The sequence below is a fragment of the Desmodus rotundus genome, chromosome 2, assembly GCF_022682495.2.
Source record: "Desmodus rotundus isolate HL8 chromosome 2, HLdesRot8A.1, whole genome shotgun sequence".
NCBI classification, from domain to species: Eukaryota; Metazoa; Chordata; class Mammalia; order Chiroptera; family Phyllostomidae; genus Desmodus; species Desmodus rotundus.
In genome coordinates, this window is record NC_071388.1 from 48,884,235 (window position 1) to 48,908,543 (window position 24,309).

Sequence of the window (24,309 nt, forward strand, 5' to 3'; positions counted from 1 at the left end):
TGCAGAAGCTCCTCTCAATTACACCATTCTGGTCCTTAAGTTACTGGGTGGGGGACCTGGCCCTGAGTGTGTCTGCCTAGGGCCAACCAGGAGTGTCTGGGTTCTTGACTCCCTGCGGGAAAGAATTTCCCAACACGAATCCAAGTGACTTTAAGGGTATGTTTATTAACGCTGGGGACAGTGAAACAAGGAAGGGCTTAGCATAGAAGAAGCAACAGGAAAACCCAGGCTGTGCTGCTGTAGCTCACGGGGAAGTCAGAGAAAAGGGGGCCTTGGGGACAGGTTCAGGGGATTAGCCTGGGACGAGTTGCTGCCACTCATTGCTCCCCTGCTTGCCAGTCTCATGTAGACCCTTAAGAGTTTGGGACATATGTGTGCTGGGGCGGGGGAGGGGGGAAGAAAGGGAATGGGGAAGGTGGGGGCGTGCTCCCCCAAGGGAGAGAATGTGCTGGGTCCTTTGTCTTGAGGATTTTCTCTCTCTCTTGCAGGCAGGAATCTTAGGGATGGTCTGAGGGGAGGGTTACAGCAGAAGCTTCATCAGTTCTCCGGGTGCGACCTTTCAGGGACATGGTCTATTGATTGGTCAGTGCCAGGGCAGCAGTTCTTTAGTCATTGCAGCTGGTCCTGGCACTGCCCACCCAGTTTCACTGCCATTCTGGTCCTGGAGCTGAAACACCACTGAGGCCTAGAAGTCATCTCCGGGGAGGTGACCTTCTGTATCTGGCTGTAAATGGCTCAGCCAGTTTGTTCAGCTGTCTTAGTTTTCCCCATTCTACTTGCCAAGGAATTTTCCTAGCTTCTTACTGTCCTGCCTCACATAGAGCTTTTTATGGAAAGGGTAGCTTTCTGTCTTTCTGTAATGTTTATAGTAGGATAATTAACCCTGAAAATGTCTTTCTGTTACTAGGATTCCTCAAAATTGCATTCCTTACTCCTTTTTTTTTTTTTATCAACCTTGACTTGTTTTTCATTCACCTTATACATAATTTATTAACATTTTCTAATTTTCAGAACTGTTTGGCAGCAGCCTGCAGCTGTAGGAAACTTCTGAGGACATGAGCCAGCCTTCTCAGAAGGCCAGGAGACCAGACCCAGAGTCTGAGGATTTCTGCTAGCGCTTCAGCACGCATCACATTCTCTGCTTCCCAATGCCACGTGCACGCAGTGTGCCGTCAGGTCGCTCAGCTCAGCAAACGTGTTCTCGGGTGAACACCTTTCTCGTAGTCCTGGGTTCCAGTCTTGGAATGCCACGTATTTAAAAACATTATTCTATGTCTTAGAGCCATTATTTCTTCATAAATTGACTGACATGTTTATTGTAGTCTGAAGGGCCCAGCATTTGGCCACCTGCCTGAGTGTGCCACCTTTCTAGGTATTCTAGTATTTTGTCAGGGACTTTAACCTTTTCATTATAACCCCTCTGAGATCTGGGGCGATGGGAGCAGAACCCTTTTACCAACATCTGAGCTAGTGCGGGTAGACAGGCCGCTCCTTCGCCCTGTTCTGGGTGAGCTGGAGGATGTGGATGGATCACACCTGCAAAAATATGCAACATTTCATGGTACATCACGTATATTAGTAATCATTTTTTTCTCAGGAGGCCCCTTCTTCATAAGTATTTATTTGAAAGCATTATCTCAGGTCCTGGGGTAAAGGTTGGAGAGAAAACAATTCATAAGATTTTTCCTGCCTTTAAGGATCCTCAGCGTATGCTGGGAAGGCAGATGAGTAAAAGTAATTTTAATGTGATTAGTGATGTAGTACTATATTTAGTACATACTATGAGATCAGTGGGGAAAAAAGCATAGGTAGATCAGTTGGGTGGGTGAGAGAGTCAGTTGTAATGGTTTTGCTTGTCTGTCCTTTAGGATTGGATTAACAGAGAGGTAACATTTGAGTGGGGGTTTTGAGGTTGATTATGAAATTTTTCAGACAGTGTAGTGTTCTTACCCCTGCCATCTGTGTGATGGAGACTGGGTTTTCTTTAGCCTTGTGAGTCTTTCTCATTCTCTGTGCTCCCCTCCCCACCCACGCCAACCAACCAACTAAAACATACACCAAAACCATAACCACACAAATCTCCGAAGAGTTGAAGCGTCGTTAATGATACTCAATGCCTTAGTCGTGTATATGGTGTGTGGAATGAATACCTTTGTCTTTCGTGACGAAATTGCAGAACCGTGTGTGCAGTTTGCAGGTAGCTGAGTAGAGGGAGATACACTGAGGATGACAACTGCAGGGAGGTGCGTGTGATTGGATTACATGACAGGTCTCTGCCCCGAGGATCTCCGGTTTCCCCGGGCAGGTGGAGTAACCTAGAGTGTGGGAACGAATAGGGAATCTGGGACTAGATCATCAAAGTAGCCCTGCCTTGGCCACTTCAGGAATTGTAAGGAAAGCAAAAAAACTTGTATCCTTCTAGGTTCTTTCAGCTGTCTAATAATTAAGTTAATGTAAGAGATTAATTGGAGAAAAGCAAATGTAATTATGTACTAATGGGGGCCCAATAACAATATGGACCCACAGACAGTCTCAAGCAATTGAGGCTTATGTGCCCACCTGAGCTGGGGAGAAGGGATAGGGGTCTGGGGCTTCTGAGGGGAGGAAGACAATAGGAATGGGAGGAGCAAATGTTTGGTAAACGGATGTTGATTATGCCATGCAGACACAATGAGACAGGAGAGGAATTGGATCTCCAGGCCCTGCTGAACGCCCCCAACTCCCCAGTCCACCACACCCAGCCGTACTCTTTGTAGTTGTCTCTGGTGATGACTCTTGCTGTGGGCCAGGCTTCCATCTAACTTCTTTCAGGTAGTTCAGGGAGACTAAAATTTGTTCTTGAATCTTCTGGGTCTCCATTGCCTTCAGCTCACAATAGTCCATTGCCGAAGTGGCACAATTTGGGCATGCACATTCTGAACCCCTTCAGAACAAGGTAAATGAGGGTGCAATGCCTGTGCTGTTCACCTGTTCACATCTGAAAGAACTAGGTGTCATTCTTCTCCCTCTGTCATACTGTACTTAGATTTCGTGAATTTCGTAAGATGGACATTTTTGGACACTGAACATCAGAGAAGTAGTGAAAGTTCCAGTTACCCTTTATTCCCTCGTAGTCACATGTCACTTAATGGTAGGGATCGGTTCTGAGAAATGTGTTATTCGGTGACTTCATCCTCGTGGGTAACGTCATAGGGTGCACTGCACACCTAGGCAGTGTAGTAAGCTATACCATGAGCCCGTACCGCTGTCACTGTACTGAGTACTGTAAGCAGTTATGCATCTGTACTTTTTCTAAACATAGACAAGGTGTAGTAAAAATACGGTATAAAGGATAAAATGTGTGTGCCTTTGTACTTGGGGGGGCAGAGGAAAGAGTGCTGTGGAGGGAGGGAATAATGGAGAGAGGGAAGGAAAAGGTGGGGGAGAGAAAAAGTACAAAGAGGAGAGGTAAAGCTTGGAAAGAGAACTAATAAAAGGGAGAAGGGAAGGAGAGAAAGGGAAAGAGGGGGAGTGGAGAGAGGGAGGAACTGGACTGGGAGGAAAGAGAGAAAGGGAGGGAAGGGAAGTGAGTTTGTGCACAGGAGTGGGTGTGCACCTGCATGAAGGGGAAGGTGTAGGTGTGCTCCTGGGCCCTGCTTCTCCCCAGCCCACTCCTCTTGCCCCAGCTGGGGCTGGGGGACACGTGGCCGGTGGACAGCAGGTTGAGCCTTCTCATCCATTTAAACTACCCAGCACTGGCAGTTACTTTAACATCATAGTTGGGTCCAGCCTTTTCTTTCAATACGGCAAACAAAACTTTTGCTCGTAATCCATCATAATCTGTGGGACCACCGTCGTATGCACGGTTTGTTGTTGAAATGTGTTTATGTGGCACATGACTGTAAATTAATGGTTCAGACATCACTTAGATATTCTCATCATTTTCAATGAGAGAGAAATTGCCTGAGAGAGAAATTTCAGTTGTCGGAGGGACTAGCTATGTTTGCTGTTTGGGGGCTCCTAATTGGGGCAGATGGTTAGGAGAGTGTCCGTGGTCCCTAGGTGCTGCTCCTGCCACAGACAGTAGCGGCGATGGGGCGGGGGTGGGTTTCAGTGTTGGTACGGCAGTGGTGGGGTTGGTGTCATTCTTAGTCACATGTATGAACCACGCGGGTGCTGAGAATGTTACCGGTTTGATGTTAGGATGAGGTCTCTTCAGTTTCCCCGCATCCCATTTCTTCTCTTCTATGGAAGCAATTTTATTAGAGCTTTAAATAAAGAGAGAAGAGGCTCTTCTTTCATAAATTAGGAGACATTTTTTGTAGGGTAGCACACAAAGGCATGGGGCTTACATGTTATTTTTTAGTTCAGATTGGTGTAACATCTCTTAGACACATCCATTAAAATTCATTATTACTCTGTTCCCAAAGAGAGGGAAACTCATTGATGTTGGATGGAGAGTAGAGGGGAGGTGGGGGAAGTGGCTAGATCTCAAAGGGAAATTTTCTTTGGGAGTCTCCACTGCAGTCACTACCTGGGTTTTTCCTTGTAGGTCAGCTATGAACCACTGAAAATAAAAGGAACTTTTTATTGCCCTTGTTTTCAGAAGTGCATACAGGCCAGCTTTGATTGCTAGAGGCTTGTTCTTGGAAGATAAAGTAATCTGTGTCCCATTTTTATTGCTTTATTTTGGAATCTAGAAAATTACCTAAATTTTATTTCATCCTCAATTTCCAAGAATCTAATGCATATGTGTCTTATTTTAATTAGTATTTAATAACATCGCTCTGCTGACATGCTAAAATGTAGACCTGTTTTTTTTCTATGAGTTATTTGAGCAGAAGTATTTGGGGCCAGAAGAGCTCAGCTTGGCTTCCCATTCATTTGTTTACTTGTTGGATTATGTTGGTCAGGCTACTTTATTTCTCTGAGCCTTATTTTCCTCATAAATGAGGATATTGATAGAACCTTTTTCTTCAGGTGGTCAGGAGGAATAAACGTGAGAGTGCATTGTAAGATAAAACGCGCATTATCGATGTCAATTGTGCCTGTGTGCCATTACCAAGCTTTTTAAGACAAAATATGAGTCTGGAACATCTTTCTCACTCATAGAGAGCATGTGCAGGACAAAGAAAAGCAAGCATGGTCCCTGGTCTCAAAACAATGAGTAGGTATTCCATCTGCTAATAGCATTTATACACACACACAAAGCCAGAATAATTCACAAAATTGTGCCAGAATTTAGAAAGCAATTACAGACAAGGTTGAAAGAAAGAGCTTTTGGTGAATGTGTTATTAATCCAGGCCTTTTTATGTGGGTGGAAGCTTATAAAGATTGAGTCACAGGAATTGTATTTTCAGGCAGTTTGGGGATTGGGTGAAAGAGTGACAGAAGGGAATGACTTCACTCCTCTTCTAGCTCCACTGGAGTTAATCGGGCCCTCTGCTAAGAATGCTTACCACTTCTGATCTCCCTTTGTGATTCATTTTGTGTATTAACTCTTGGCAGTGTCTTGATGTGCTCTGCTCAGGTCACCCCCACTGCTTCACCTTCCTCCAAATCGTAACAAGCATAACTGCTCCACCATTTGTACTTTCAAAGAGTTTTTCTGCAGGTCTTTCTAACATTTATCAGGTTGTATTCTTGTTTACCTTTTTGTCATTTTCACCTCCTTAATGTCTTGGATGTGACTTATTCATCCTAAGTAAGTGCTCTGCAACTGTTTGTTGAATAAATGTGTTTATTAGGTATACACTACACCATTTACTTAGGGGAATCCGCAGTGAATGAGAATCATCTTTCTCTTCAAGGGTATGCATATATACAGGGTTGGGCTTGGGCAAAAGTAGGTTTACAGTTGCATTGTGACATTCTTTTGAGTTAATTGTTACTGTAATACTCATAACCTGCAGGTTAACTAGCTTAGCTTGCAGGCACTTCCATCCTGTGAAATACTGGGTAACTCACATCTGGGCCTCAGGTCGTTAGTATTTCTGAGAATATGTCTGAACAGGACTTTTTATTGGAATGACTGGTGTAGCAGTTGCATTTGAACAAGGGGTAAGTGTGGGGGAGCTTTGTCCGCAGAGCCCCCCATCCGTGATGGATGAGAATAAGTCTACCAAGACCTGATCTGCTTGAGGAGGAAAGGTGGCGGATCTCTCAAAGGAGAAGGACCAAGAGTCTGTTCCTCAATGGGCTTTTATTGGGTTCAATTTGCACAGGAATACAGATAAAGCTCCTCAATCATTGTCAGGCAGTAAGGATCAAACAATAGATAACAAACAAAGAAATCTGAGGGCTTATTCTCAGTCAGGGTCAGTTAGCTAAAGGGCTACAAACTCATGAGTTTGGGAAACAAACTCATTTCATGCTTGGACCCTTATCAGAGAATTGAGGGCATTCTTAGCTAAACAGGTTTCACAGGATTTTATGCATTCTTTCTTTGGCCTGATTGCCCCGGGGAATCCGCACTTTCCAGCACAGGACTGTACCGCCCTCTATCATTGTTTCAGGCTTAAGTCAGGCAGGGGAAGTAAGGCAGCCAGAAGATTAGGAGACTTCTTGCAGACAGAATGAGGACTCAGGCTATGTCAAAGCCGAGGGGTGAGGGTCCATCACCCCCTTTTTCTGTAGTCCCCCAAGTCCTTCCCTGAGGGCCTCTTTGTGACCCTGCTGGTCTTAGGTCATCCCTCCCTTGAGGAATCTTACCCATCATTGGCTAACCGGTCATACGCTGGGGGCCAAGCAGGGTAAAGTAAAGTGGGCAGGGGCAGTGCCCCTGCCAGGGAGATAAGCTTTGTCTCCTTACTGGTTTATGGTCCCAAGGTCTCTGACTCAGCCTTAGCCGTGGGGGGTTACAGCTTCTGAAACCTGGCAGGGTGGTTCCCAACAGGTAAGCTAATCAGGTCGGATTTGGTTTAATACAGTCTTGGGGCAGAAGTGATTCCTCCATCATAACACCATTTCAGAGTAACCTCTATGTCTCCAAGCTCTGCCTGCCACTTATTTGCAGCAAGGGACAAGGCTGTGTGAATTTATATATAAACATGCGCAATGCTAAGAATGGCCAGGGCGCATTTCTTCATTCCATTTTAGTTAGATGTCCTTACAGGCCAATCCAAAGCTGCAGAAAGAACTCTGAAACTTCTGGTAAGCTGCAGGGGACGTTTTAATAAGTCCTACCCATTGCAGTAGTCTGAGGCTTTGGGGAATTTTCTTTTTTAATGTCAGCTTGTCATTTGGAATAGAGTAAGGACATACCACCTAGACTACATATCCTTAAAACGAGCAAACAAACAAAACAGCACTTTTCATAAGAGTCCGGCCTGTATGTTTGTTTTAAGAAGCAGGAGTTTGAACTGCAAGTTGGGGCAGAATGGACCTTGGAGACTACCTCTTCTCATTTTCTTCTAAGAAAATAGGTCAGCAAGTGCTCTTGTCTGGATCTCTAGTCACTCTTGTCTGGATCTCCAGTCGGAGGCAAAGTTGGGGGCAGATTCCTGGTATATGCCACGATTCCTATTTTCTTTTGGTTTGCAGATTCTTTTTAGGTAGCTTCACCATTAGAGACCTAGAGAACTAGTTCTAACTCCTATCTAAGGGTGTGGACCTATTAAAGAATGCGATGATCCTTAGAGAAGAGATCTGCTCCTGCCAGAGGCACTGATGAAAATACGGTTTTCCTGATTGACACCCGGATAGGCCTAAGTCTGTGGGAGAGGGTTCTCTGAACCCAGAAAATCTGAAGCACTAGCTAGGTTGATTTAGTCCTCTGACCCTGTGAGAACTCAGTTTTCTCTCAGCTGCAGTGTGCAAAATGTTCTTGTCTTATTATTTCAGCAGTACTTGCCTTCCCTTTGTAGAAGTGGGCTGGAGTTTCTGTACCTCTGGGTTCTGATTCTGTGATTAATATCTTTAGGATAGGGACCAGAGGTAGCCATTATTTTGTGATTGTCACCAAGCAAGTAGTATGTGGGATTTTTTGTGAATGAAGACTGTTAACTAGACAAAGTTTTATGCAATGTAAATTATGAATTTGACCATCCTAAAATGTGGGAACTGACTTTTGAAGTAAAGAAAATGCTTTTTCTTTTTATGTTAAAATACTGCTAATGAGCCTTCCTGCCTGCTCTTTCCTCCTCATCCTTTGCAGTGTGTCGAGATTTTGCTGTCCTAGAGGACCACACCCTGGCCCACAACCTGCAGGAACAAGAGAGTGAGTAACAGCCCTCGTTCATGTTTTCTTTTTAGTAGTGGTAGCTTGAGGCAGGTTTCTCAGGGTGAGGCAGGGAGGGAACACAGCCACCTGGCAGCACCATCCACCCCCTGCGGGGTTTGTCTAAGCGGCCAACACCTGGGTGACGAATGAAGTCCTGGGTATTCTGAAGTATGACAGCTGCCAGGAATTAAAAGACTGCAGGGCACATTGGAGGAAAACAGGGACTTGAAACTTTTCTTTGCCTAAATATTGTAGGAGGGACACATTGGTTTTACAGGTGTCAATGCAAGGAATGTCCGATCTGTAGAGAAGTTTCATGAGTTTGAGCCAAACTGATGACAGTTGCCTGGAAGCAAAATCTCAAGAATTTGAGAAAATGCACCTGAGAATGGCACTTTTGCAGTTTATTTTATACATTACAATCAAAGAAGGACATACAGGGAGAGTTACAGGAAATCTGTTGGTGGTAGATTAGAGAGGTGGGAGAAAGCAAAGCAGGGAAATCTCTGAGACAGAGTAAAATGGAGACACACACACTTCTTTTACCTTGGTGGGTACAAGGTTGCTAATAGTTAATGTTTATAGCACAGAGTGATGGTGTGCAGGGGAACAAGATAACAATAGGGGTTCTGTGGTCTCCACTAGGGTGTAGTTTGTATCCTGAGGAGTCTGGAAAAATGGATTACTCTGCCATTCCAAGGGTATGTTGTCTTAGATGCAGAAAGACAATAGACAGGCTCAGTTAATTCAGGTAAAGATTGACCTTTGTCACAGAAGCTACGGGACTAGGGCATGACTACCTGCGATGACTCACTTTTAGTCAAGAGAGTGAGTTTAATTCAGACCAGCTTATGTGGTTACTTTCAGTCTCTTAAGTTTGTAAGTCCTACATGCAGGCTTCCCCGGACCTTGCTAGGGTTAGTATGTGGCTCTTTTTTGGTCCACATGTGCATCTGGGCTGTGTAGAAGGCCAGTATAGGGATCTATTCTCCCCTTAGGAATAGGGGCCTGAAGGTCTTTTTCCAGGCAAGGAAGGTATCTAGACTATGGATTTTTCTGAATATCTGTGTATATAATTAAGAAAAATAAATCTGTTATATGTATACAGAAGTACATATTAATGAATATGTGATTTGTGAGTCATTAATTATGTGTCAAAATAAAAATAAACACTGAAACAGGTAGGTTATAAACCGGGTGGCACCTCGTGGAGCAGAAAGAACACTGGCCTTGGCTTTAGGATATTTGTGTGGAAGCCCTGGCACTGTTTTGCCAGGTGACCAAAGGCACATTACTTACTTTCTGATCCTCTTTTTTACTCGATGGAAAGATGGGGGTAAGAAGTCCTGTGCTGCCTATTATGCAGCGTTTTTGAGAGCGTACCCTGAAGTGATGGATATGAAGCTCTCTAATGGAAAAGCTCTTCTTATGTTTATTATGAGGTTTACTATTAACAAGCCAAAGCATTGTAATTCCTCTCCTCAATCTTTCTGTCCAGTTGAACATCACTTGGCATCAAACATTCAGCGGAGCCGTTTGGTCCAGCATGATCTCCAGGTGGCTAAGCAGCTCCAAGAGGAAGATCTGAGAGCTCAGGCTCAGCTTCAGAAGCGCTACAAAGACCTGTGAGGATCTTGGGGAGTGGGAGGGAACCATAGCAGACTGGTTTTCTCTGGACCCAGCAACCAGGGCAAAGAAGGAGGAGACTCTCCTTCTGTTACTCTGATTCCTCTGTTAGATTAAAAAAATCGTGTGTATGTGTGTCCATCCTTCTCTTTTTTCTTTGTTTTTGGAACACTGACTTGTTTGGGGGATGTGTGGATTCTGGTGTGAAGTCTTAGCTTTTTAACTGTATGACTTTGAGACCTTTGGTCCACCTATTTTCCTTCCCTGCGACCTGGGTAAGATGGTTTCTATCCCCGCTGTCACAACGGTTGGCTGGGGGATCCAGTGAAATAGTGCGTATGAAAGAATTTCATGAGTTGTACTGGGTTCTTTTACTATTTTCTAGCAGTGTTTGTGGCTCTTACATTCTTTAAACCCCTTGCTTTTCAGGTATAGGTAGAATCTTCGAGAAAACTCTGAATTGTACACTCAGTTTTCTTCATAGCTTCAGTGTCTGACTAAAGTTCTTTCTGTCTCCTCCTTTAATAGATAATGGAAAGATAATATCTCAGTTCTCTTACAGTACAATTATTATTTTTTTAAATTTTTCAGTGCCCTAAAACTCAGGGCACATTTCTTCTTCGATAGTAGCTTTTTGATTTACCTAAATCTCTAATGGTGGATTCAACCACAAGGTAATTGTTTTGACGAAGAAGGGGTAAAGGAAGAGTTGAGGGGACCCCTCACTTTTTTTTTTTAGTTGTCATGTTTAAATAAACAGGAGAGCCTGTCATTTTTTGTTGCTTTTGAAGAATAGTTTGTCTTTTTTATTTTATTATTGATAGGGAGGGCTTTATCCATCATTTTTTGCTCAGCTTCCTTATTTTGTGAATAAACACTCTTAATGGATCTTTGCTATCCCTGACACCGTGGAAGGCACTGGGGACAGTGATATGAGGAAGTACAGCCATTGCCTTTAATAGCCTTAGGAACACAGCCTGAACACGTCCTATGGAGATATGTGCACCAGGCACAGAGAATTGAATAGTACGTGCCTGTGAAGAGAGAAGGGAGTGGGGAAACCTTGCCAGCATAGGTGCTGTGTTTAATCTGAACCTGCATGGTGATTGGGAGTCTGTGGTGGTAACGGGGAAACCATCCTCGTCAGGAGAAGCCTGCCTAAAGGTGAGAGGTAGGAGGGTGGGGAATCGAGTGGTAGCCGCAGGATGTTCACTGTCACTGGAGTGGGGGGTACCATTCGGTGTAGGAGATGAGGCCAGGAGCTGGACCGAAAGGTCACGTAAGTTATGTAAAGGAGTTTAGATTTTATATTATAAATAATAGAGAACTAACTACTGAAGAAGTTTTAGATTTTTATTTAGGGACTTACTCTGGGGGCTGGGTAGGTAAAGGACTGGAAGGGGCATGACTGAAGGTTGCTATTCAGCAGTGGTCAAATTAAGAGATGAGGAGACTTGAATGGATGACAGCGGGCAATAAAGACACAGGAGGGAGATGAGGAGGCCTGACTTGGAGGTCATATTTATGGAGTTTATAAAGGACAGATTTGAGATGTATGGAGGCTTGGTGTCACAAACCATGGGAAGATGAGAGCCAGCTAGAATATTTTAAGAATTCTAAATTATTGCCTTTTACATTATTCACAATTCTCTGTTACGAAGGCCAATTCTAAGGTTATGCAGAAGTTGATCCTAAATTAGGATAATGATAATGGGTATAATGAGGTTATTGAGAGCTTATTGAGACAAACCACTATAAAATATAAATCACTTTTGGAGAGAGATGGATTTATAGGTCCTGAGAGAAGAACCAGGTGTTGCTACATCTCTGCCCAGTACTTCATGGTTTTGGAGGTGTTCCTGGCTGAAATACGTAAGTTAGAAATGAAGGTTTTCGGTTTTCACATCCTGGCAGTCCCGATTGTGGATCATCAAGGGAAGACTTAAATGCTGTAGAGTTTAAGGAACTGGAACCTTTCACTCAGTGCTTCTTGGGTTTCCTGCTGGAGGTCAGGCTTGTTACGACTGTTGACTACTCTTTTCTCACTTGATTTTGCTTCCTCAGGAGTCTGTATAATTAGCTAAGTGAACTAGAACTGGTCCTTCTTTGAAATATGGTTTGAAATAATTAAGCTGAACTTAAACTCATTTTACTGTATGCTAGGAGATAACATTTTCTATGTCATTTGTGACCTTTAATACCCCATTTGGATTTGCCTTCTCTGTTGTGTTCTGCTTTCTTCCCATCTATTATCACCTTGTATGTAGTTAGTAGTTGCTTACTCCTAATCGGATTTTATGTTAATTTGGAAGATTAGCAAAGTCTTTGAAAACTAAACATAATTTTGTGTATGATTCGTTATTATTATGTGAGTGAATGAAAGGAGGATATACTTACAAGTAAAAATTATTTTGAGTAGGTTTTGTTTATTTTTAGTTTTTTGGTTTGAAACGTTAAGAATCCTAGAACATTAGAACTGAAATGTGAAGTCAGTAAGTCCACAATCTTTTATAGGTGGTAAGATGATGTGAGAGAGCATGATTCACTGGAATCAGGCCAGAGGGGTTTCTACTGGGAGCCAAAGCTGTGGAATATACATGCTTTCCCTTTTTTAAAGCATTATTGAAACTGAAAAATCTGGACAAAATCAAGGGGAAGGATATAGGTGGGGGAGGGAGGTGGGACTGGCTGGGGTGGGGTGGAGGGATGGGGAGAAAATGCAGACAATTGTAACTGAATTAAAAAAAAACCCTGAAAAATCTAACTGCAAATTTATAAAAATTATTTTAAAGTCATACCACCCCCTCTCAGTGACCGCAGTATTATTGCCACTTTAAGTGATCTCACTCTCGGTGTTCTTTGTGTGCTGTCTGTGTTCTCGGGTGTCTGTGGGCATTCACCTCATGGTGTCCATCCCCTTTGCAGAAACCATGCCTGTCTCAGCTGTGGAGTGGTCCCAGTGGGGTGAGGTGACATGATCGTGTGGCGAAAGCTTGTCACTTTCCATTGTAGTATCCGGGGATCAGATTCCAGTTCTGCCTCTTACTTTCTCTGTGACCTAAGGGAGATGATTTCACTACTCTGGGCCTCAGTCTTTCCATCTGTAGCTGGTGAGAGTATCAACCTCTGCATCACTGTTTTGAAGATAAAATGAGACAGAGACAAGCACTGTCTCATAGTGAGAGTCTGCAAGTTGTTACTTTATTCACGTTGTTTTGACCTTTGCTTTTCAGTGAACAGCAAGACTGTGAAATTGCTCAGGAAATCCAGGAAAAGCTGGCTATTGAGGCAGAGAGACGACGCATTCAGGAGAAGAAGGATGAGGTACATCTCGGGTATTGCCCCTCCACCCGATGGAGGAAGGGCTGCTCAGCTCTGGAGCATTTCCTCTCCATACCCATGGGCTCAGTGGAGGGCTGCTGGCTGGGCAACGGAACTCCCCACTTCTGGGTGCATAGTCCAAGTATTGCCCTCCATGGACCATTGGCTGTTGCCCCTCGATCAGTTGCATGTGGTGAAATCCTAATTGATGCTAATGGGTAATTTAATACAAAGTGTGAATTAGTTTCCCAGGGCTGCGGTAACAGTCACCACAGACTTGGTGGCTTAAAACAAGAGGAATTTATTCTGTACGTTACGGAGGTTAGAAACTGAAATCAGGGTGTTGGCAGGGCCGTGCTGCCTGTGGGAAAGATCCTTCTTTGCCTCACCCTGTGTTCCGGTGGCTCCTGGCAGTCTTTGGCACTTCTTGGCTTACAGCTGTCTCACTTTCATCTCTACCTCCATTTTCACACGGCCTTCTTCCCTGTGTCTCTCTGTCCTCTTGTTTTCTAGGAAGGAGACCAGTCATGGGGTTGAGGACCCCAATACTATAGACCCCTCTTAGCTAATTATATTTGCAAAGACCCTGTTTCCAAATAAGATCGCATTCCAAGGTCCTTGACGGAAACGAATGTTTAAGGGACACTGTTCACTCAGTACAGGGTGTGTGTCTGTGGACTCTTCCTACAGCTTCACTGGGAGCAGACTGAGTGCCGCCTGAACACGGTCGGGCGGCTGCGCGAGAGCCCCGGAGCCCTGGTTGCTCACTCTCTTCTCTGTGAATTGTCTCACTTCCCTATGATATGCTGACTCAAAGCACTGATCGGTGTGATTCTGTATATATTTTTAAATTGTATCATTTTGAAAGCCAAAAATGACTAAAATTAGCCATAGTATCTGGTTTGTAAAATTTGAATATGCAATTAACTATCCCTTGCTTTTCTGTTAAAGTTTTCAGCATTTCTTATTTTTTACTTTGTGTTAAGTCTGTGTCTGCCTTCTTTCACACCTATTCTGCTATTCTTGACCAGTATCTTGATTTATAATAAGGAAGAAAATGATTTATCATTTTTAATAGGACGATCATATGCTTTATTGTATAATCATAAGTGCTTTTCAGGGCTAAAGGGGACACTATTAATAATTTACATAAACTGGGACTGTCCTCGCCTGTCTGGCACCTATATGATCGCCCCATTAAGTAGATCGGATTAGGGTCACCAGTAAACTAGTCCATATACACTGCTGTCCCACTAGGCCATCCTTGTGCCCGTAGGCCTCCTTGTCCATTGCCAGGTAAGTGTGAGACACCTGGTATGAGCGTATTTAGCTGACTCTTCAAGAAACAAACCATGATTCTGTGGTAATCAGAACTGCAGGTGAGAACTAGGGATTGCTCTTCACCCTTCCTGTTGTCCGCACAGCAGCCCTTTCTCACTACAGAATGCGTTGCTTCTCTGTAGTCAAGACTCTGCTTTGGGGACGAAACTGGGAACTGAAAGAAGTGATTATGTCTTGTAGACAGGAAAGCTTCTATTCAAAAATAACAGAGTAATGGTTGGCTTCTTATAAATGCTGTTGGTGTCCTATGATTTTCCTCCCCAGCCCCCACCCCCTTCAGGGAAAAACGGGTACTAAGAGAAACCAAAACACTTTATTTTAGGAATGTAGAATCTAAATAGCAATCACAATAAATAATTTCATGGTGATACTATATTAAGTAAGCAATATAGTGAATAACTTCATTTTTCTAATGAAGGAATTCTGACCTGAAGAATTGAGTGGCCCCAAACTATATAATAAGATGCCAGGGAAATATGTGTACAGTACAGGTTTGACCAAGTACAGGTTTGACCGACTGCTTCTGACTTAGATATACTGTGACATGACACAAAACACGTAGACTTGGGGGTCAGCTGCCCTGGCTTGGAATCTTAGCTGGTCATCTTTTAGCTGTGAGTTTGAGTGTCTGACTTAACCATGTGGAAACTCAGGTTTTAAATTGGGGAAGTCATGAGTTATGCATAATTTAAAGAGCTGTTAGGAGGTTTAAGATTATGTATATAAGGCGAATTAGCATCTCTAGCTTTGTTATGGTATAATTTTACTGTGCTTTTTTTAACAGAGCTCAGATGTAAGGAAAGTAGCATTTCCTTTCTGGGAGACAGATGTTGAAAAGTTAAAAAAAAAAAAAAAAGGGAAGGAAAAAGATCTTTAGTATTCTTACCAGCACTGTGGCCTCTCCCCTTTCTCACTTCCCTTTCCCCCCTTTTCTCCTTATTCCTTCCTCCCCACTTTCCTGCCTTCTCTCTTCTTTTTCTTTTTTAAGCTGTTCCACAGTGTCTTGAATACAGTAGTTGCATGTCTTTCCAGGCGCCTGTTGAAAGGGCTTGTACGCTTGGGGAGCACGGGCCTGTTTGAGTTGGTGATTGATTAGTGAAAGTGCTCTGGTTTCACTGGGGTCTGTCTTTCGGTCACAGCGTAAGCATTTGTCTGTTGTTTGATAAAACCAAAGGATGTGTGTTTAGTTACTTTAACTTAGTTATTCTTAAAAAAAACTCTTAAGTAAGAGTGTGTGTGAGACAGAGAACTAGAGAGAATACCTGTAGATACACATTTGTGTGTCTGAACCTCGGTCCAAATATATGTGACTTGAAACTATTTTAGAGAAAACCTTTTTCTTTTTCTTTTTTTTTTTTTTTAACTTAAGTAAATAGTATGGTCAACCATGTTATAAAAAGTCCATGGCGCTAGTCCAACAATTTGAAATCATTTATAATATGAACTTCTCTGGGGTAAACTTAGTAACTAATTTACATTAAAAGTTAATCTAGTAGGAACCATGGTACTTTTTTATAGCATTCTTACACTGATTAGAATTCCATGTTCTAGAAGAATTTTTATGTTAAGTTGGTATAATTTTGGGGATAGCTCAAATAGTTATACATTTTAGGACTAATTTTTTTTCTCTATGTTTTGGCGCTTACTAAAAATAAGTTAATACATATATGGCCAGAAAGGGGGGGGAGTGAATGGGAGGCTTCTGGTTGAGAAAAAGTCTTCTCTTTATATCCTGTTTATACTGGTGTTTTTACATCCATAAAATTGAATTATCTTCTTTTCCTGGTCTTACAAAGTAACCCTATTGGGAGTTCCCCTAATACATGTGTTGCTAGTTGGTGAGGAGTTTAACAGTCTAATGGAATGGCTTTCTTCTTTTCGACAGTCATTTGACAATCATGATTTTAGATCTCTTTTGGGCTGTTGTGATACCCAGGATTTCCCCAGGGAGAGGTAACAGTGATACAAAGTTGTATAAACCATAAAAATACTGTAAGGAAGCCAATACCACGGCTGAGTGACTTGTCAGCCGCCTGCGGGAGACGTGCCAGCTTCCCCTGGGTGCTGATGCCTCTGTCAGGGCGCTCACTTTGCATGTCTCACGCTATGTGGCCATTTGCTTCTAATACTTAATAGACAAGGACTCTCGGGATACTGACCATATCTTGTTTCTCTACAGGTCTCTACCAGAATGATTGAAGGGAATCAGGACATCTCTGTTTTCATTAAAATGACTTTCTTTAGCATTCTAGAGATTTTTGACCGTGCCCTTTCTTATACTCACAGCTTCAGATTTTCGAGTTGGGTGACTTGGTTAACAAAAACGGGAGAGATAAGATATAATGGTACATTCTTATTCCAAATAAGTGTCTTTACTAGAAAATCTTCTATGTCACAGTTATTCTATGTGCATTAGTCCAAAGTAAGTCTACCCGATAAATATGATTATTTTTTTTTCAAGTCGTGGAAAATGACTTCATAAGGGCTTATGAGGTTAATTTTCCCAAGTTATGTTTTATGGAACACTAATTCTATAAGGCTCATATTTTTTATGTTAAAAAAAGTTTTATCACAAAGTAAATTTGGAAGTTCATGAGTTATAGGAAGATGATAGGTTTTTTTAATCAAAGTTTTAAAATATGCTAATGTGCATTCTAAAGAGTTAGATATAATACATGCTTTCCCTTGAGTGCTTTGAGATTTTTAGGAGAATCTTTTGTGACCGGTGTTTTTATGAACACAGCTTGGGAAATCCTGTTCCAGACTAACCTTTGACAGGAAGGAAGCTCAAGACCAAGGAGGTTATTTATGTCAAGGGAGATGAAGCTGCATCCAAGCATCGTGACTAATAGTTGCCATCATTAACTTGTTTCTGGGGAAATTCTTTATATTGAAATCACCCAGCTGAACACATTGCACAGTAACAGTGTTGGGAAGCTGGGGGGAGAGCTGACTTAAGCTGAACCACAGTTATATTACAGCAGCTGTTTCCCATTGAACCTTTCATTCTTTCCCTCCTAAGCCTAGCTAATCTTGGTACTCACAAAAGAGCTAAGAGCTTAAAATAAGAAAAGGTTTGGGTGCTAAGGTGCATGCCAACTTGTGATTATTATTTTTCTACTTGATTAAAGTCACTTCCTTTGACTAGGTGATGTGTTTTGAAGAAGGGGCACCATCCTCATTTCTCTCCTGGGTCTTCACACTGAGAAAGTGGTGCATTGCTATGTATTTATTAGAACTCAATTCAATAGTAAGAAAGCAGTTATAAGGTGTCTGGAGTGTAGTTTAATAATTTCTGCTAACAGTTCGATCTGATAATTTTTCTTTATATTTTTATTCAGTTATAGCAGAAAAAAATTTTTGTTTTGTTTGTAAGGCAAACAAAGCACTTAGGAAAATGTAGTGTTGGGTGCCTAGTAAACATGACAACTTAGGAAAGTGTTGGCAATTTTTCCTTATTTCTACAGTGAAAAGTATAGGAATCTGGGAAATTCTAATGTGACAGAAACTAGTTTTTAGAGAACAAGTTATCTGTCCCACCTCTGTCTTCCTAACTGATTAAGACATCAAATGTAATAAACTTGGCCCAGTGACTGGTACCTGGTAACACTCACAGATCTATTAAAATGATGCATAAGGGAGTCAAGAAATTTAACTTTAAGATTGAGTAGTTCAAACTCTTCATTGTTTGGATAAAGAATTGAAGCCCACAGAAATCCATTTTAGCAGTTAATGTTTCTTTCTCAGTGTCTCTAAAGCATCTCTGGCTTAAACTGGAAGGAGAAAGAAAGTCATCTTAACTTTAAGACTTAGGGACCTTTTTCCATTAAAGAGTTAGAAATTCAGATTTCTTTGCCTGAAAATTACATGTCTGCTTAGTAGGACTGTGTTCTTCACCCCTTATTGTGAGCAGCAACACTTTGTGAGTGTCCTCACTTGTGTTTGACACTGTGACATAGGCTTTTACATAGGTTATTTATCAAACCGTATATGCATGTGTCTGTCACACTGTTTTATGAGAAGCCTTTAGCATAGGTAGCACTCAAAGGCAGTGTGTATTTATTAGTTTGAATTTAGGCATTATTTAATTTAAAGTCAGGTTTGGAAGCCTATTCTGATGAACATTAAAAGCAGAGTATATGGATAACCATTGTTAATTTACCTACCTTCAGCATTCGACTTATTTCTACACTGATGTGAAAGAAATGGGTTTATTCAGATGAATTTTTTAGGTTTGCCTTGCAGTCTTAGTATATTCTTCATTTTGACTTACTCAGAAAATTGAAAAAGGAAGAATAGTAATCCTTGCTTCAAAATTTATATTAACATTTGAGCACTTCTTGTATTCCTTGTTATAAATATAAAGAAATAATCAGCTCAGACTACCTGTGATTCTCATTACTGTTTGCCCCATTGAGTATTGTTGCCGTATATGTATCAGCCTTTAAGAATCCGGTGAGAACTGTGGACCTTCTTTTCAGAAGAGAGTACACCAAACAACGTTTATGTGCTGTTTTTGGTGGGCTTTCATAGAAATAAACTTCGGATCCAGAACACTGGTCACTCTGCAGCTTAAAACTTGTAATAACCTAACCCTTCATTTCTTGCATTATAGACTCCAAACTTCCTGAGATTGTCTTGTAAGGAATGCCTATGATTCAGCCTTAGACTCTTTTTCTAGTCTCACCTTTCTCTGCAGCAGTCCACATCTTGTGTTCTAATTGGACTATAGGTCACTCTGCAGATTGACCAGTTAAAATACTCAGACTTTTGCTGATGATGTTCTCTGTACTTAATTTGCCTGCTGGAATCCAGTTCTTTCTTCCAAACCTAACACGGGTGGAAAGCCTTGACTACTTTCTTTAAGGAGAAATAATATTCACTTTTGTACTCCCATAGACACTTTACCCTCCTTTTGAGGCTTTATAATTTAATTGTCTTGCAGTTATTTGTATATACTTTTTTTTTTTTTAGGGAGATGGCAGTATTTTAGGGGACAGGATCAGAATGTCATTTATCACTGAGTAACTGCTGAAAATTTGCCTGGAGATGATACGAAGGGGAGAAAGGAGGAAGACTGTTTCTCTTTTTCCGTTAAAACAGTGGTACTCTAATGCAAAGTTCAATCAGGATCAGCCAAACCTTCTTTTAAAAGTCTTTAAATTGAATTACAAATGCAACTTACAAAGTTTTATACATTACTGCACCCTTGTCTACATAGACTTACTGAATCATCATCTTGGAAAAAGGGTCCACCAATATGAATTTTTGTTGTATAACCAACTTTAGGAATACTAGGTTTGAATATCTTCAGATTGAGTTAAGTTTAAATTTTAATTTAAAAAAACGCCTTTCTCTCTCATCTAGATCTTGTGACACTCCTGTAGGGTAATTGTCTGTGGCATTTGAATTGCATGACCTTAATCCCAGAAAGTCTGCAGAGCATTAGGCAGAGCCCGCCCACAAAAGCTTAGCAGTGGAATGTGGAACCATTGACCTGTAGGGTCATTGTATTGAGTTTACTCCTGCTTTGGTAATATTTGTCTTCTTTTTCTCTCTATTTGCAGGATATTGCTCGCCTTTTGCAAGAAAAGGAGTTACAGGAAGAGAAAAAGCGAAAGAAACACTTTCCTGAGTCTTCTGGAGCCCGTGCTTCTGGAGAGAGTTACTATTACGCAGATGGAGGTAACATTGCCCACATCGTGATCTACTCTATCCTTAGATTCAACTGCCAGACGGCCCGTCGCATTTGGCCATAAAGGGAGTGTGGGGCCCATTTAGATTTGTGGTGGAATTCCGTCTGAATGTAAGGAATTCATGTGTTCCTTACTGGATGACAGAGCCATTTGCAGGGCTGTTACAGCTTGAGTACACTTTTCTAAGATTTGGCATGCATTCTTTTGTGCTGTCGCCCCTGGGAATGCTGCTATTACATTCTTAGCACGTAACCTGGGATGTGGAAAATGGTGGGCTTGGTCTTTCTCGAGGAAATCTGGTCAGGAGGTTTGAAGCAGCCAAGTGGCACAAGTAATAAAGAAGGTAGGTGCACCTTCTTTCATTAGTTACGGGATAACAAAGCTTTTCCCCATGCATCTTGTGTCTTAAACATAAACTGATGATTTAGCCTGTTGACAACAAATTAAAATTTATGATTCTCTGGTCATTATTTTGCTCTCGATGCTTTCTTTGCTCTTTGGTTACCATGTAGAGAACTTGCTGAGGGAAAGAAGTCCCTTTCAAGTTTCTCCTTCTAGTGCCTGTGCTTGCATTGCGGTGGTGGCAGTTGTGATGGTGGCGGCTCTCCTCCTTCGAAGTGTGTTGGGAAACGAGTATCTGCAAGTATTGCTCAGCCCTTCTTAAAGATCTGTCAAAAGAAAGACATTTCCTGTCCTTTCTAGTAAGAGTGTTTATTTTAGTCCAGCTTAAAGACCAAACTTAGGATGACAAATTCTAAAGACTGCTTTGAGAAAGTAAAGATTTTAAGTTCAGTGAGTTCAGAGGTCCATGCAAACTAATTATCAATTGCCTCTATAATTTCATTATAAAATGTAGGTAAGTAGGTGTTTGTCTTTGATAAGTAGAATGAAAGGAATGTGTATATAGATGATAGGATTGTTACAGTTTAGGTACATCTTGCTCAGTCACATTGTTGCTCTAAATTGATCATAATCAGTAGAGCTCAGCTCTGTGGCATAAATGGTAAGCAGGTGCCGTGTTCTTCTTCTATATGTGAAATGCCTGGCTTTTTTGACACCCAGTTTTCTTACACTGGCTTTTCTAATGCAATCATGTATTACAACATTTGAAAAGAAAAATTATTGCTACATTTTCCTGTACAAGAGACCAGAAAGTAAAGAGTTATTCTTCAGACTTAATTAAAATCTTAGAAATGTGGTCTGGTGTTTTTCATTTGTTTTTATTTTTAATTCTGCTTTGGAGGCATGTTCACTGCAAATAAAAGTAACTACTTTAAACTTGTAAGTCTATAAAAACATTAGGATGGCAAGTAACGAAGTACCCTGAAATATTAATTTTAGACTTCCCGTGTTAAAACCTTATACTAACTTGAATTGGAACTCAAACCTACTTGTTTTGACCAGAGTGCCATTATCCTGATTCATATGTCTAGGGCAGAAATTACTGGATTTTCAGGGACACCTAAAAGTTAAAAAAAACTCTCTATTTTTAACTGCTTTTGTAAACTTACAGACAGTGGCACAGATGCCACTTTTTTGGAGTTGGTATTGGAAATAGGAAGTATTGACCTCCTGAGCATGTAAACACTGGGATTTGTCTCTCAGTTGTGGTGTCAGGAGAGACTATGTGTTGCTGAGCACGTGGTCCTTATTTCTGCCTTTGGGTTGGGCCCAAGTTGAAGTCAACAGAAATCACATTGCAATCTAGTTCATCTTTACAAAGCAATCCTTACGTTCTTTTCAGTGGTCTTTTCCCAGCACATGACAGATGTTCTTCCATTGTTATTCTCTATCTTTATATAGTATGATTTTTGCCTTACTCACATAATAATCACAATATATTATTACAGAAGTGGTCTTTTCAGCTTTTATTTTACTTTAAATTTAATAAATCTCTCGAAAATGATCATTTCTAGATTTTGTACAAATTTGTAATTACACCGAGTATCTGTCAGATTTATATAAACTGAAATGGTCTTATTCATTTTTGAATCCATGTTTTTCTTTCAAAGATACTTACCTGTATTGAAAGTATATTAGTGATTTTTTTTAAGTTATGGTGTTTGGAGTCATAGATCTAAGGAAGTTATTTACTATAAATCACTCTAGCCTTTTTCTCATTTGTAAAATGGGGATTATTCTTCTCATGGATGTTGAGAAGATCAAATAATGTAATTTTAGTGAAGACATAAACTCTCAAGCACCATTATTTATACATATTTTAATGTTATATGTGTATAACATAGTATTTTTTATATCTAAACAAAAATCATCTTATTTTGAAAGACAAACATGGAGGCACAAAAATAAAATGTGTGTGTATGTGCACATATATACACATGTATATGTATATACATGTATACACACACACACATATATATATTGGCTATAAGGAAGTCACTTATATTTGCCAAATAACTTTGTCTCAAGAAACATGCAAGTCTCAGTACTTAACTGAAGAGGGTTTTAAAGGATTCAAACAGATGTTCCCCACCCCTGTCTTTTTTTTCTTTCCCAGATTTAAGGGTATATAGCAAGTAAACTAGACCATAAATACTTTCATCCCATCGGCTCTGTGCAAATGTAGTGACAACTGTGCTTTAATTCTTTAACACATTTCCCTGAAGTAAATCTACTAATGTCATTTAACTCTTGAGAAAGAATTTAAAAACAACAATAACAACAAAACAATCATAGCCTCACTGATCCATGTTGAAAACAAAACCCTTCTTGTCCTTTCGGCCTTAAAGGCAGACCTCACTCAGGCAGCTCTGTTTGGGAACACTGGCTCCGACACTGTGAATCTTTGTTCCCTGGATGTGGTCACCATCTCAGTGGCTGGTCTATATTAGACTCATTCACAGCAGTAGTCAATTGGTTCTTTCTCAGTTGTCAAGATACACTTAAACAGTTTGTTTAAAAGAGTAGATGGTTTTTTTAAAAGTACATAATAATTGTTTTATTTCACTTTTACTGTTATGTAAAAAAAGCAAACTTAATAATAAATTATGAAGATAAGTACTTTCGCTGACTTTTTAGAAGACATCTTAATTCAAATGTCACCTTTGAAGCAAATTTTCAAGTTCAAGAGGAAACAATTCAAAGTGTTTGAGAAGCTTATGGCATCAACAATCTTCCCTTCCTCTGTACCTTTATTACATCAACAATGACTAATTTTTAAAAACAAACAAAAAACTCATAAAGTAAAACCAAACAAATAAACAGCAAAACCTAAAAACTAAGAAAATGTATAGTTTATTTCCTTAATATCCCATCAACTTAGGATAGCTATTTCAAATACAATTCAGCAAGTGGCTAATTTCATCTGTCTTAGCAATTTTCCATGGAATTAGGATTTCTTTTTATTATTTTGAAAATGTATTAAAAGTCTTAGAAATACTAAAAACACTTCACACAGTGCATATTAATTTACTTCACACTGGGCTTGTGCCTCTCTGAGACCTGACAAGAGCACCCACCTGCTGCTTTTGAACATTGCGTTAAACTGGAAGACCTATTTAGCACACACTGAATTTTTATGCAAAGATTACAGAATCATAAAGTTTTTTGAAATGAATTTAGGAAATGACTCCTTTCTATGTATTCCATCCAGCATCCCTTTTTAATTTTTTCCCCTGCCATGTTTCACGTAAGATTGGGAGCAGAATTATCCAAAGATAACAGTGAGATTCACTCATTTAAAATTACCCTCTGCTTCATTCTCCTCCACATCGAACTGCAGTATGGCTGGGAATGTTTGCTTTGGCCACCTAAGGGGAAAGGAAAGAGGAATACTAAAATCTGTGGATCATTTCTCTGAACTACGTGGAACCTGTCAACATTTTGATGTTGATTTATTGTTATTTCCAAGAAGAATATTTGAAAGCTTCTAACTGGAATCACAAAGCTTAGTTTTTTCTGTTTTATGAGATTCCCTCAACCCCCATTCCCCCCACGTACTAGCTCCAAATCGGTTTTGTAAGTATAATGTAACATTTAATGGTTGCAATTTTTGTTATTGGCAAATATTAAAGTACTTTGTTAACTCTTCCTAATCATGATTAAGCTCTTCTTTCAGATTTATTTCACTTAATTTTATTTATGTTTTTACCTTTTTGATTATA

At 40.6% G+C, this 24,309-nt stretch overlaps 1 protein-coding gene across 3 annotated transcripts in view; it reads left to right on the forward strand.

Moving 5' to 3' along the window:
* The window catches only part of CCDC50 (coiled-coil domain containing 50), a 63,715-nt gene that overhangs the window by 20,659 nt on the left and 18,747 nt on the right, over positions 1–24,309 (forward strand). For all 3 annotated transcript variants that reach the window (XM_045192030.2, XM_024556347.2, XM_024556348.3), the window contains exons 2-5: positions 8,136–8,198; positions 9,700–9,826; positions 13,061–13,151; positions 20,057–20,174. In XM_045192030.2, coding sequence (XP_045047965.2) covers positions 8,136–8,198; positions 9,700–9,826; positions 13,061–13,151; positions 20,057–20,174 — 399 coding nt within the window. The remainder of the gene's footprint in view (positions 1–8,135; positions 8,199–9,699; positions 9,827–13,060; positions 13,152–20,056; positions 20,175–24,309) is intronic.